Here is a 13,896-nt window from a genome sequence, read left to right as displayed (position 1 = left end):
GAAGAGGGTTTAAATGAGAGTGAGGCCCAGAGTCCGCGCAGAGAAAACATGAGAGCTGCGCCCGGGACACAGGTGACATGATGCAACCGCGGAGGAGCCGCACATGAGGCGAAGCGAGCACCGGGAGACAGACGGCCGAGCGGGACACGAGCGGAGAAGCACTCGCGCTTTGGAAGAGACAGGGGGAAGGCGGTCGGTCTCTCCTGCTCATTCACTTCACCAGACTACTCCGTTTTGGTGTTATATGTGGCGAAGTAGGCGGAGAGTGAGTGCGCGCTGGAAGAGCCTGTCCCCGTAACAACAACGCGTTGATTAATCAGTGAAACAACACTACGTAGTTTGCGTATAGGAAGAACCGGCTCTGAGCGCTGGTGTAACTTTTTGGCTGAAGTGCGGACGTGACGGGATATTGTAGCGAGGCTCAAGACTTTTAATCAAATACTTAAAGCCAGCGCCTGTAGTTTCTCTCGGCTACTCATGCAGCTTCAATGTACGTCACTCAATAGCGTCCGTGCGGAAACTCGCGTAGGAACTTTGTTCCGCGGCACTTAATATGACGCTAATAATAAATTTACATTATTTAATGAAAATAATACACCGAAACGGTACGCAAGTGGACCGAACCGAACAGGCCGAACCGAACGGTTCAATACATCCCCGTGAACCGTTACACCCCTAGCAGGCAGTATTGCATTCTACTTCAATTGTGTGCTTGCCCTTAGGCTGCGCTATTGCATATCTCTCGGAAGCGCCAGCTTCCCGCCCTGAGAGGATCAAAGAACTGACCGCTCCAATCATACTTGGGGTCCACTCACCCCTGACCCCTATAAAAGGGGGACTCTCCCTTCAATCGTCTCCTTTTTCTCTCAGCTTTGCTCTGAATTGGATTCTCGACTTCTAAAATTGACGAAGACTTCAAGAATTGACGAAGATGACTCACCGCATACCTTCGCTTGAACCCCCGTCGCCCTCCGGCGTCAAGCAGCGGGTTTGCGGGTCCTGCACGGCACCGCTCCTCGCGGGGGATCAGCACGGTAGCTGCTTCCTCTGCCTGGGCCGGCGCCACTCTGCAGATGACGGTTCCTGTGCCGCTTGCATCGCGCTCCCTCGGGAGGAGCGCGAGCGTCGCCGCGCCTTTTTGGCCCCTGCCTCTCAAAAGTTATCCGATCAGGAATCGGATACTTCGAGCGGGGATTCCCCGGCTCCAGCCTCCCCGGCGCGGGAGCGGAGCTCGCCGCCGGTCTCCCCGGCGCGGGAGCGGAGCCCGCCGCCTCCGCCTGTCCCGAGAAGGGACTGGGCTGCGGACGATGAAGATGATGAGCAGCGCTTCTTTGATGAAGACGCACTCTCTCTTTTCTCCGAGGAGATGCAGCCGCGGGAGCGTTACCCCATGGATCGTCTCCCGGGCCTCATCACTTCAGCTGCGGCTCGAATGGAGCTGACGATGCCTCCGCAGCCCCCAGCTCCAGCGGCAAATCGGTTCCGCGTCCTGTTTGGCAACACCCGCGACAGGCAGCGACCGGTGGTCGTTGCCCCTCGCGTGGATTCCCTCCTCCACTACGCTACGCGTGACTGGGGCAGTCCGTACTCTGCCCGCACTCCGGCACTAGCGTACGGTGTGTACGCCACTGTGGAAGGATGGGGCCAGCCGAAGAGCGTCCCCGCCATCGAGGACGGGATTAGAATGTCCCTTCTCCCGTCCTCCTCTCTGGCCCGGCGGTAGAGTGGACCTTCCCTCAGAGCGGGATAGGTTCACAGCTTCCATCCTTAACCGCTGTTACGCTAACGCTGCACAGGTCGTGGCGTTAGCGAACAATATGGCCCTGCTCACCGCCTCTCTGGACAAACTCATCCGCGGTCGTGACCAGCTGTCCCGCGAAGAGTTCGAGGAGGCGGAGAACACCATGGCGGCCTTCGCCCGCATGTCACAGGCTCTTGCCCTCGACGGTGGACGGACCATGTGCGCAGCGCAGGTCGGCTGCCGCCATCTCTGGCTGGGCTTGTACACGCTGAAGGAGGCGGACAAACGCAGTCTCCTGAGCTTGCCGCTCGACCAGTCCTCCCTCTTCGGTCCTGGCATCCAGGCTATGGTGGACCGACTGGAGACCGCCGCTAAAGCCTCCGCTCAACTGGCCCATCATTTCCGTCCTCAGCGTGACCAGGGCTCTGTTTCACGCCGGCGCTCCGAACGAGGAGGAAGAAGCGGCAGATCCCCCCCTCGTCGAGGCCCCGCGTCCTCCTCACGTGCAGCTCCTCGACGCCCCCAGGTTCCGGATCGTCGGCGCAGCGATGATCCCAGCCCGAGGCGTGACCGCCGTCCAGCTCCGGGCTTCAGGGGAGGAAGAGGGGGATTTAAAGACGTGAATATAGGCCGCTCGGCCCGTTACAGCAGGGCTCAGGGGCCCCCGCTGAACGCTCCTTGCCGCTCAGCTCCGCTGCCTGTCAAGGACGCGTGTGTAACGCGCTCTGACTCTTGCACTCGGGCTGCGGATGGAGCTATCCCTCGTGTCACCGCGGCTTTCGCTAACGCGAGCGCACTGTCTCACATGAGTGAATGTGGGCATACTGCTGCTCTGACAGCGAGACCCAGCTGTGATGCGCTGTTCCTCGACAGTGATTGGTCGACTGTACATAAGACAGCGAACGTGGAAGAAAGAGGGGGCTCGAGCAAAATAAGGCCTGTGATTGGCTCTCATACTTCTGCTCAGTGCTCGTCTCCGCGCTCCCGCTCTCCGCCGCTGAGGAGCGGGAGAGGAAAAAGGCGGTATGACATGTCAGGCACGTTAGCTCCCCGTGAGGTTGCAGCTCGTCAGCATGCTTCTCTAAAAGCCTCGGGGCAGCGGTGTAAGTCTATGTGTAGACCCTCTTCCCTTACACTCCCCACGCGCTCTCAAATCCCCGCTAAGAAGCGTAGATCTGAGCGCGCTCTTTTCTCGGCCGATGAGTCTGTTCTCTCCCGGGAGCGTCAGCCCTTTCGGGCAGGGCCCCCCACGCTGCGGCTCACCGCCGAGAGCGGAGCCTGTGGGCGGGCCCGTTTACCCACTCTCACTCAGTGTCGTGGTACGGCCCCTGACAGAGTTTTACCAGGTCTGGAAAGACACAGGGCTCCTCAGAGCGCCCTGGCTGGAAAGAACGCTCAGAAGGGGATACGCTCTACAATTCTCTCGGAGACCTCCAGGTTTTCGCGGTATCCTCAAGACAAGGTTACGCAGCGCGGCCGAGACAGCGGCGCTCACAAGAGAAGTGGTTTCTCTGCTACGGCGCGGCGCCATAGCAGAGGTGGAGCCGCTCAGAGCGAGGATGGGGTTTTATTCCCCGTATTTCCTCGTTCCCAAAAAGAGCGGCGGTGTGCGGCCCATTCTGGACCTACGGGTTCTCAATCACTACATTGTGAAGAGGCCTTTCCGCATGCTCACGGTGCAGCAGCTGCTGCAATGCGTCAGGCCCGGAGATTGGATGACTTCAGTGGACCTAATGGACGCATACTTCCACATCCCCATTGTCCCAGCGCACAGGAAGTTTCTCCGGTTCGCAGTCGGGGACAAATGCTACGAGTATTGCCGCCTCCCATTTGGCTACTCCCTCGCCCCACGCACCTTCTCGAAGTGTGTGGAGGTAGCGCTGGAGCCGCTTCGCCGTCAGGGTCTCAGAATCCTGACTTACATCGACGATTGGCTTATTCTGGCCTCCTCCCCACTGGAGGCCGAAGCCCACACGGCCGCTGTGCTGAGGCACATTTCTCGGCTGGGGCTGGTTGTCAATCGGGAGAAGAGTCGACTGGCTCCGACCCAGGAATTGGTCTATCTGGGTTTGCGCTTGGATTCCAAGGGCATGAGGGCCTCCCTCTCCCTGGAAAGGCAGTCGGTGATTATGGATCTGGGTCTACGGGTGTTGGATGGTCCGCGGATTGTACCACGGCGAATCCGCTCCCTGCTCGGCATGATGGCATCAGCCCACCCGGTGGTTCAACTGGGTCTGCTGCATATGAGAGGCCTTCAATGCTGGTTTTCACGCCTCGAGTCCCGCCGTGTGAGGGACTTGACGCGGGTGCGGTTGTCCCCCGCCGCAAGGTCCGACGTAGAATTCTGGTTGGACCCCGAGCGCCTCCATCGGGGGGTCCAAATGGGCTACGTGCTCCATTACACGGAGGTGTTCACAGACGCCTCCCTGACCGGCTGGGGCGGAGTACTGGGCCATCTCACGGCGAGCGGTGTTTGGCCCCCGTCTCCGAGACACATCAACCTCCTAGAGATGGAGGCAGTGCAGAAAGTCCTCCTACACTTTGCCACCCATCTGCAGGGTCGCCACGTGTTAGTTCGGTCGGACAACACCACAGTGGTGGCCTACCTGAACAGGCAGGGGGGGACCAGGTCCCCCGCTCTCCACAGGCTGGCAGCGGAAGTGCTCAACTGGGCGAGCATCCGCCTGGCCTCTCTGAAAGCGCGCCACATTCCCGGATCTCGCAATGTCGGCGCGGACAGGATGTCCAGAGGGGGCGCCCTACGGGACGAATGGGGCCTGGCACCGGAGGTCGCGGCGGAGGTGTGGCTTCGGTTCGGCAGACCAGTGGCCGACCTTTTCGCCAATGCAGAGAACGCACAGTGCCCACTCTGGTTCTCGCTCAGGTCAACAGACGGGCCTCCTCTCGGCGTGGATGCCATGGCCCATCGACCATGGCCGTCCGGCCTGCTTTACGCGTTTCCGCCCCTGCGCCTCATTGCACCTCTTCTTCACAGAGTGAGGACAGAGGGCACATTCATCCTTCTCATAGCCCCAGACAGTCCGAGTGCCAGGTGGTACCCCGACGTGGTATCAATGGCACAAGGGGATCCGTGGCCCCTCCCAGACAGACCGGACGCTCTGACTCAGGCAGGGGGGGCCCTCCTGTCCCGTCCGGTACTGGGGCGCAGACTGATGGTCTGGAGGCTGAACGGGGGAAGTTGCTAAACCTTGGCCTCCCCTCTTCAGTTGTTGCCACAATTCAGGGTGCTCGGGCCCCGTCTACGACCAGGGCTTACAGGGTCCGTTGGCGTCTTTTCTCTGATTGGTGCTCAGAGAGGGACCTGGACCCTACATCCTGTTCTATACAGGATGTACTGAGTTTTCTCCAGGGTCTGCTGGAGAGAGGCAGGGCCGCCTCAACCCTAGGGGTTTTTGCGGCGGCCATCGTTACCGGGCATGTGGGGTTCGGAGTCCACACTGCTCGCAGTCACCCCTTGGTGAAGCGGTTTCTTCAGGGCGTTCGTAGGCTTAGACCGCCCGTGCGCCGGTCGGTTCCGACCTGGGACCTTCAGACAGTACTGGAGGGCCTCTCGGGGCCCCCGTTTGAACCCATTCGCCAGGCAGGGATGGACTGTCTGTCCTACAAGACTGCGATCCTCTTAGCGCTAACGTCGGCTAAGAGGATGGGTGATCTCTGTGCACTCTCTGTGCACTCTTCCTGCATGTCACTCCCTGAGGGTGATGGGTTGATGGAACTCTGGCCCAACCCGGCTTTTCAACCGAAGGTCATTACGTCCGCCTTCAGGTCCAGGGTGATCAGAATTAGGCCCTTCTTCCCCCCTCCGCACGCGTCGGCGGAGGATGAGCGGCGAAACCGCCTTTGCCCGATCAGAGCGGTACGCCACTATCTTGAGCGGACTGCCAGCTTCAGACGCTCAGATCAATTGTTCGTGGGCTTTGGGGTCAGGAACAAGGGTGCTCCGCTGTCCTCCCAAAGATTGGCCCACTGGATATGCCTTGCCATCCGCGCTGCATATAAGGCACAAGGACTCCCTCCGCCAGCAGTGGTCAGAGCACACTCCACACGTGGGGTTGCAGCTTCTACGGCACTGCTCCATGGCGCTTCGATTGAGGAGGTCTGCATGGCAGCCTCTTGGTCGTCCTCTTCAACGTTTGTGCAGTCATATCTGCAGGACGTTGCTACTGGTTCAGTTGCCCACGCAGTTTTGGGTGATGGACGGTCATGAATTCCCCCCCTCAACCCTATGGTGGTTTGGGAGGGAATGACCTGGATTGGTTTGGCCTTCTTGGTGCTCTTGCGCTCTTGGGGGAGACGCTTCTGAGCTCCTGTTTTTCCTGCATGGTCGGTTCGGTGCCTCAGGCGCTCTTGGGAGAGGCGGCCTGGTCGAACTGGACCATATCTTTTCCTCGGGTGCCAGCGCTCTTGGGAGAGGCGGCTTCGGACACCCTTGTTATCAGGGGTGAGTCTGCACTAGCGCTCTTGGGAGAGGCGGCTCGTGCAGGCGTCCCCTGATTGTCTTTTTCCGGGGTGAGGCGCTCTGGCGTTGTTAACGGCTATCGGCTGCCCCTCACCCTGCCCGTGAGCCCCTGCTACCTAGGGAGCGTTGAGCCGCTCCCTGGGATGCATAGAGTTGCCACGGGCCTGCTCCAATCATGCGAGACCATGCCTGCTGGGAGTACATTGGTCGGCCACGGCTGCGCGTTGCTTTATGCAATAGCGCAGCCTAAGGGCAAGCACACAATTGAAGTAGAAATCTAAGTTACCTATGTAACTATAGTTCTACGAAATGTGTGCGCCGCCCTTAGCTACGGGCCCAGCAGGCACGACCTCTCTTCGATGGCTGAGTTCAAAGGAGACGATTGAAGGGAGAGTCCCCCTTTTATAGGGGTCAGGGGTGAGTGGACCCCAAGTATGATTGGAGCGGTCAGTTCTTTGATCCTCTCAGGGCGGGAAGCTGGCGCTTCCGAGAGATATGCAATAGCGCAGCCTAAGGGCGGCGCACACATTTCGTAGAACTATAGTTACATAGGTAACTTAGATTTTTGAAGCTTTGAAATAAAATAACATCAAGTTGCAAGAAATGTTATGTACAGTAATGTAGAGTGACTATTTACATTAAATCGTCATAGTCTTTCATCAAACTTAATCTGATGCTGCTTTACACACTGTCACAATAGCTTTCTTTATCTTGCCTTTCTTTAATGGTCAGAAAGGTCATCAGTTGTTTGGCCGAACTACAGTATCCACATCTTCCTGGACAGCCAACCTTTTTGAAACAGTCCCAAGATGCTCCTCCGCAGATACTAACTCGAGCTCGTGCATTACTGCAGCCAAGGCTTATCATTGATTAACATAGAGCTCCTCCCAAAATAGCTTATTGTCTGTCTTTGCTAATGGCTTCGGGGAAAAATAAGACTCGACGATGCTGCTTTCAAAATATATCTTATAATCTCAAATTATGTTTTACTTATTGTCAATAATATTAAACACTTAATCCAAGCTAAATTCACTGCTGGCTAAACGCAGCGCTGTGGCTTTAAAATTGCGCGCATTTCTGGATAACAGTTATCCTAATAGTTCCTCGCCACTGGGTGTTAATGAGAGTGCTGACCTGCTGCTGCTAATTTATGCTCTTGAATTTCCTGTAGATGCTGAGAGGCGTTGGGGCAGCGCGCGCGTCTCTCTCCTCCCCCTCCTCCCCTCGGCCGGAGCAGCAGACACCAGACAGAAGCCCATACCGGAGCCAGAGCGCGTATGGGACAACACCGCGAGGAGGACCCGTAGTCTCTCCATCACCGCGCGCCGGTTTTACGCGCTCGCTCCTCCACGTGGGTTTATTGTTCGCTTTTTTGTTTTTTTCTTGCCCAACGCTGAGGAACTTTTTATTTTCATTTTTATTTTTCTTCCCGAAACCTGTTTTTGAATCTGAACTTTTTCACTTATGGTTGGAGAATATGGGGTCAAGTTGTGGTTTCTCTCCGGGAAACATCGCGCTCCTGCTCCTGCTGTTTGAAGGTAAGGGACGACCCGGACAGGCGGGATGGATGGATGGATGGATGGATGGATGGATGGATGGATGGATGGATGGAAATGGAGAAAAGTGGAAATATTATAAAACTACGAAAGAAACTAAACTGTGAGGATGCTCGTCTCGATTGGAGCTCGGTGGATGCGCGTGGTCAATGATTATCGCCAGTGGAAGTGCCCTGTATTGGGCTAGTTTGAATTTTATCAAGTCCTATTATAAATTATATGGCTTTATTGTCATCGCATAAACACCTTAAGATTGACTGCTGCAAACAGGCTTCTTTGTGTAGATTTTTCTATTTTGCATTACCTTAGAAGATAAAAAAAAATAGGTTGATATTGCCTATAATAACCTTTTATTTATCATATAAACAAACTTGCCTCTGGTCCAGTGTACTAATGGTTTCTTGTTATCAGTCGTTCTGTTTTTTACCTTATTGCCTGATTTGTTGTTGCCTCTTTGCCACAGCTGAGCACTGCTGAGGTGAAGTGCCAATATATAATATAATATTCCACTTTCAGTGCAAAACACCTGCACGTGAGTTAGTTTAATATTATTAACAATTTGCAGTGACAGTCCTTATTTTGGACTGACTATAGGGTCTATTGTTTTTGTTCAGTGGGGGTGTTGATATCCCCCCACTGAACAAAGACCGGTTAAAATATCCATCATGCGTAGGCCTATAAATTACCCACATATTGCCCCTCTAGATTTCCCCCATTCCAGATGCAGAGTGACTTTCACACTGGCTGCTGCGTGGCGTCCTGTAAGCGATACTGGATTGTAGTGGTGGGTGCTATGCTCGGTATGGCACAGCGGACCCTGGACTCCAAAGAAAACGCAGCCATATATCATAATATTATAATCCCACGCACAATCCCGCGGCCCAACTGTCCCAACACTGTATGGGCTAAATTTAAAGAGTCCCTCATAACTCAGGAGTGCGCCCCTGTCCTGCCACGCTATGCCCCGCTTTGTTTTGGATTTAAAAGAGGGATCAACAGGAGGCTATTGTCAGCTATTGTGGAAAGGTTTTATAGTTTTGTGCGGTCGTAGTTGAGTCTGTTTCGCTTCTGCACAGAATAGATGTTGCAAATGTCCTTAAAATTGTAGAAAAGTTATCTTTATCAACAAATTAAGGGTTTATGTGAGGAATTGTGTGTAGTAATCATTAAGGCCCCATTTCCTTGTTTTTTGTTTTGTTTCAGGTAATGGCACAGAAAGTACAGTATACAGTATGTAAACATGATGATCCATTTCTAAAATAACTTATTTAATCCCACCCCCAGTTCCCTATTCAGAGATTAATGCATTCAACCTCACTGTTACTTTGCTCAAATACCTTTTGATCTCGGCACCAGGTTATTATTGTCAAGGTTAATGTTGTATGTTTGTGCTTGTAGTTCTCATTTTCTTTGTGAAATAAGTCGAAAATTCACGCCACTTTGATGCACATGACACATTATAGTGTTGCTTTAACAAAGTAGGCTAATGTTTCGGTGATTATATATGTTAGAAGTGGAGCCTGGGCTAACTGTTAGTTGGGGAAGATATCCATGGGACAGTAATGACAAAATATGCAAATACAAATATACAAATCCCAAAAATATTGCCAAATTAACCCTCTCAATAAATGATCGTAGTGTTAATAAAAATCCCTTATACAATACATCGACTGTACATGTCCTGTGTGGGTTTACAGCAGTAAATATTGCAGCTCAGGGGTTACGTCATGGTGCTAAGGTCAGTGTTCGCCTTGGCCCTGGAGAGCCGTGTATTTCTATCTAGTTAAAGTGATTCATGGTTTTATGAAAGGTGCCATAGTTACATGTTACGTACTGTGATTGATTTCCACTGCGACAGATGACTGGGCGCAGTAAGAGAGAGGTCAATGTCTTGAGTTGTATGGATTCTTTCTTGGTGTTTTGCAAAGCTGAGGGCAGTTTTTGACTTGCATTTAACCACATCATAATGTTTCCTCTTAAAATTTTGCTTCATTCACACAGTTTTTGAGTAATCCTTTACACTTTGTTTTTTTTCTTCTTCTACCGCTGAAGCACTCTGATGTGTATTTCCTGGGTTCTGTTGCGCCACAGACAGAATCCAAAAGCGTCCTCCGAATTTTTAAAGCCCATAAATCATTACCAACCTCATCTTCGTTCAAACTGTGCTTCTCAGGGCTCCATAAGTTTGTTAGCATGCAGTTTGGGTAGAAATGGAGGCTCGCTTACTGTTTTTTTGCATGTTTAACTCCTTCTGCTGAAACTGCGAGTTGCAAACCAACATTGTGGCTGATAGACCTGCTTTAGGCACTTCAGAACTGATATTTTCACTCTGATATGTCTACTTTCAATAACAGATTAATACACTCAAATCAATTTTGTGAATGTAAGAGCTGTTTTGCAACTGAACGTTCATTGACTGTTCAGAGGTTAGCTGTGATAGTGTAGCTTTGTTTGACTTGAATGAACAGTGTCTTTCTTTTTGGCTTAAGCTCTCGTCAGTCCTTGCTCCTAATCGCTGATACCATGTTTTTGTTTTGGCCAAATGAGCATTGGGGTTCACACACGATGTTGAATGCAACCATGAAAACCTTGTAGGAAAAAAAGTGTTGGTCTATGTTCTTGTGCATTCATTTTCAAATACACTATATTGCACAATTTAATTGCTTATGGGATGTGTGAACATCCATGGACGTTAACTATAAATTTACAGACATGCATTGGGCAAATAAAGCAGATATTCATGTTGCAGTCACATTTTTCCAGTAAAGAACGACTTTTATATTGGACTTTTGACTCTTCAAATGATATAAAATGTAGTCTTGAATGGGTGATTGCCATGCAACCAGTCATCGTAATTTGTCACTTCAGATCTTTAGATTGTATGTAGTATGTAGAACTGATATAGATTTCAATTAGGGCTGAACGATCTGGACAAAATTTCATATTCATGCCAGATATCTCAATATCGATACGATATGATATAACCATGGGTTACAACCAAGCATTTTTCAGAAAAATAAAAACATAATAAACAGAGCAGTTTTATTGATGAAAATGTATATCGTTTATTAGGGCTGGGACAAAATATCGGATTTGGATGCTTTATGCTGCAATACCAAGTATCGATACTTTTTCAAGTATCGCAATGTTTTCAATGATTGTGTTTGGAGGCATTTTTATCATAAACTCCTTTGTTTTCCAGTAACAGCACTTTGTTACATTTTCTGTTTATGCACTTTCGATCTTAGCACTTCAATAAATATCAAATGGCATCGGGTTTATGAACAAATTTTATGGTAAACATATTACAAATCATAATTACTTATTGTATCGCAATGCGTATCGGATGGGCCTCTGAGTATCGTGATATGTATTGGATCGTGACAAAAGTGGATCGTCCTAGCCCTGTCGTTTATACCTTGGTTTTGTTTTTTTTCGATTTTAATGTTTTGGATACAATTAAAATATATCTTTCAGCCCTCATTTCAATTGTACAATTTTGTTGTGAGCGAATGTCTCCTTTGCGATAATAACAAATGCTAGGATCTGTTAACCATTGCCTTATTTTGTTTTTATCGAAGTTTCCAATGTGTCCCATCAAATCAAGGTTTTCTTCAAACACAGCTCACCAGCGACAGCCCTTTATCTTCTGCTCCAGATCTCCACCTCATCCCTCTCTCTCTCCCAGCCTCCCATCCACGACGCGATGATCATACTTGTCCCAGTTTGAATGTCAAGGCAGCGCGGCTAATTACACGCTGTTGAAATCCCCTCGTTACGGACACGCGCCGTACGTCACCTGCCCGTGCGTCAAAACAAAAAGCTCCGGCTCGGGAGATGGCGAGCGCCGGGCAGGTGTGCGGCAGCTGCTCCTATCTCTAAGTAAACACCACCGTGTTTGTTCTTTAAAGGGAAATATGGTCAGTTTCTGAGTGCAGCGTATTCAGAGAGAGACGGGACGGGAAGTTAACTGCCTCAAAATGACAGTGAAAAGGTTAGATGGGTTTATAACTAATGGTTTTACCCCCATTAGAGGAGGAGAAAGCTAAGAAAGTAAATACAGAAAGATTTCATGAGTAACGGAACAGTAGAAAGGAAATAAACTTTAGTGAATTCAGGATTAAGCTATCATCGAGTGGAAAATAGGGCAGGGCGATATGGTCAAAAATGTAAAAAATGTATAACATGATATAAAAAGGAATATCAAGATATATTTGGCGATATAATTGACACCTGACAATTAGCTGATGGGGCAAATACATTTAAAGCTATTTTATTCCTTTTATTCATCTAGATTCACCTAAATCTGTTGGCTGACCTACATTTGGAAGATAATGAAAGATAAGTTAAGATATTATTGCAACAATAGCTGCTGCTCCTTCATGTCCATCTCAGTAAATTGCTCCTGTAAGTTCAGCTGCCTCTGTGCAGTTTACGTGTGTTTTATTGTCAGGAGACCTGGATAGAGCTGTGGGTAATAACGCGCTTGGTGACATGTGTTTGGCAGCAAAATGCCTAAAACTTATGGCTTTAGGCATGTTCCCCTATTTCTCCTGTGCGCGTCGTCATTATCGGCACATACAAGCAGATGGAAAAGAAAGAGAAGTGAGTTCTGTGACTTACGTGAGATCGGAAGAATGCCACAGATGAGAAGGATATTATCAGCCTTTAAAGAGGGGGTATTATGTTTTTTTCAAAAACATAGCACCAGTCTATAGCACACTACATGATGACGAAACCTTCTGTTGGTCTGTAAATGCAGTATATTTGAATAACTGCCTTGTATGAAATTGCTCTCTCAAAATGGCTGTAGTGAATATCTTGAAATAGGCCTCTGTCTCTTTAAGAACCTCTGACCCTTTCCGACACGCCCCCTCCACACGCTGTCTGTGGCATCAGTGGGGAAGGGGTTCTGCTGAGGAGCAGTGGTTGGTTACTCGGCTGGTGATGAAAGCTCGGAGGCGTCTCCAGGAGGTGGGGGCGTTCCTAGGAGGACACAGGCAAACCTATCCCTAAAATGGCTGCCATCAGAGTTTTTACAGATTACTCAAAAATACGTGAATGTGCCAAGGCAACACTTCAGGCATGTTTTTAATGAGGGAATGACATAAAAACATGATGTAAAGCTTGAAAAAGTCCATTTTGCATAATGCCCCCCCTTTAACCGTGTTTGCATCGTGGTTTTCTTCTTTCATTGAGTGGCATGGTAGCACAGCGATTTCCACCAGGACGGGGCCTTTCTGGGTGGAGTTTGCATGTTCTCACCATGTCTGCGGAGGTTTCCCCGACCACTAAAAACATGTACAATAGGCCAGGATGAATGGCGTGCCGTGTACACTTGAATGTATGGTGGAAACTAAAGCTACTGTACATACATACGTAGTTTACCACCACCGAGTATGGAGTGAATGTCAAATTGTCTCATGTAAAGCGCTTTGTGACCATGTCTGTGAAAGGCGATATACAGATAAAGCTCTTCTTCTTCTTCTTGATGTGTTCTTGTAAGCACCTGCCCGACGCCTCCATATTCATGTTTATGCCGCTGCTTTGAGCAATTCTGTAGCATTAGCTGTATGTCTGTGTGCTCCTGGTCCCCAGTCAAAATCAGCCGTAGTGCGCACTGTGCATGCAAATGATATCATTTACAGTATCAGTAATGCCTTTGATGCTATGGCTTTTTGGTTACACGGCCACATAAGTTCTATAAGTTCCTATTGGTTTGACTCCACCACTCGTCACTTGAAAAAAGTTTGCCCGTAGCCACAATGTTGCACATATGTGTGTTGTTGTTCAACAGGTGGAGAACAATTAATGATTTGTTTAATAGAGTAGGCTATGTTTGTGAGCCTGGATGTTTGTCAGGAATACCTACGTTTGCCTAATTTGCCTGCTTCTGTGCATGTTTTGGACGCTTTTACAAAATACAGCTATAGAAGTTACAATATTTCGTCTTTCTATCCTTTAGTTTTTCTACTGTGTTGTTCTATTGCTGCATCATCGGTGTATGAAGCGTCTCCTGGGTATTGCTGGTTTACCTCTGCGATGTCTCTTCTTGACTCCTGTAGGTCATGGGTTACTGATTAGTTTAGTGTTTCTCGCTTTGTAATTACAACCAGGAA

The 13,896-nt window shown here is 49.9% G+C and overlaps 2 protein-coding genes across 2 annotated transcripts in view; both read left to right on the top strand.

Annotated features, from left to right (window-relative positions):
- The first annotated feature begins 3,233 nt into the window (after window positions 1-3,233).
- LOC306965675 (uncharacterized protein) lies at window positions 3,234-6,020 on the top strand. The gene is made up of 2 exons (XM_079560195.1): window positions 3,234-3,615; window positions 5,295-6,020. The coding sequence occupies exons 1-2, from the start codon at window positions 3,301-3,303 to the stop codon at window positions 5,967-5,969; spliced, it is 990 nt and encodes a 329-aa protein (XP_079416321.1). The 5' UTR covers window positions 3,234-3,300; the 3' UTR covers window positions 5,970-6,020.
- Window positions 6,021-7,472: 1,452 nt separating this feature from the next.
- The window catches only part of ret (ret proto-oncogene receptor tyrosine kinase), a 62,914-nt gene continuing 56,490 nt past the window's right edge, over window positions 7,473-13,896 (top strand). The window contains exon 1 of the mRNA XM_079560576.1: window positions 7,473-7,759. Within this exon, the coding sequence (XP_079416702.1) occupies window positions 7,699-7,759 (61 nt within the window). The 5' untranslated portion in view covers window positions 7,473-7,698. The remainder of the gene's footprint in view (window positions 7,760-13,896) is intronic.

The sequence above is a fragment of the Gobius niger genome (assembly GCF_951799975.1).
Source record: "Gobius niger genome assembly, chromosome: 7".
Taxonomy (NCBI): domain Eukaryota; kingdom Metazoa; phylum Chordata; class Actinopteri; order Gobiiformes; family Gobiidae; genus Gobius; species Gobius niger.
This window is presented reverse-complemented; position numbering and strand designations above follow the sequence as displayed.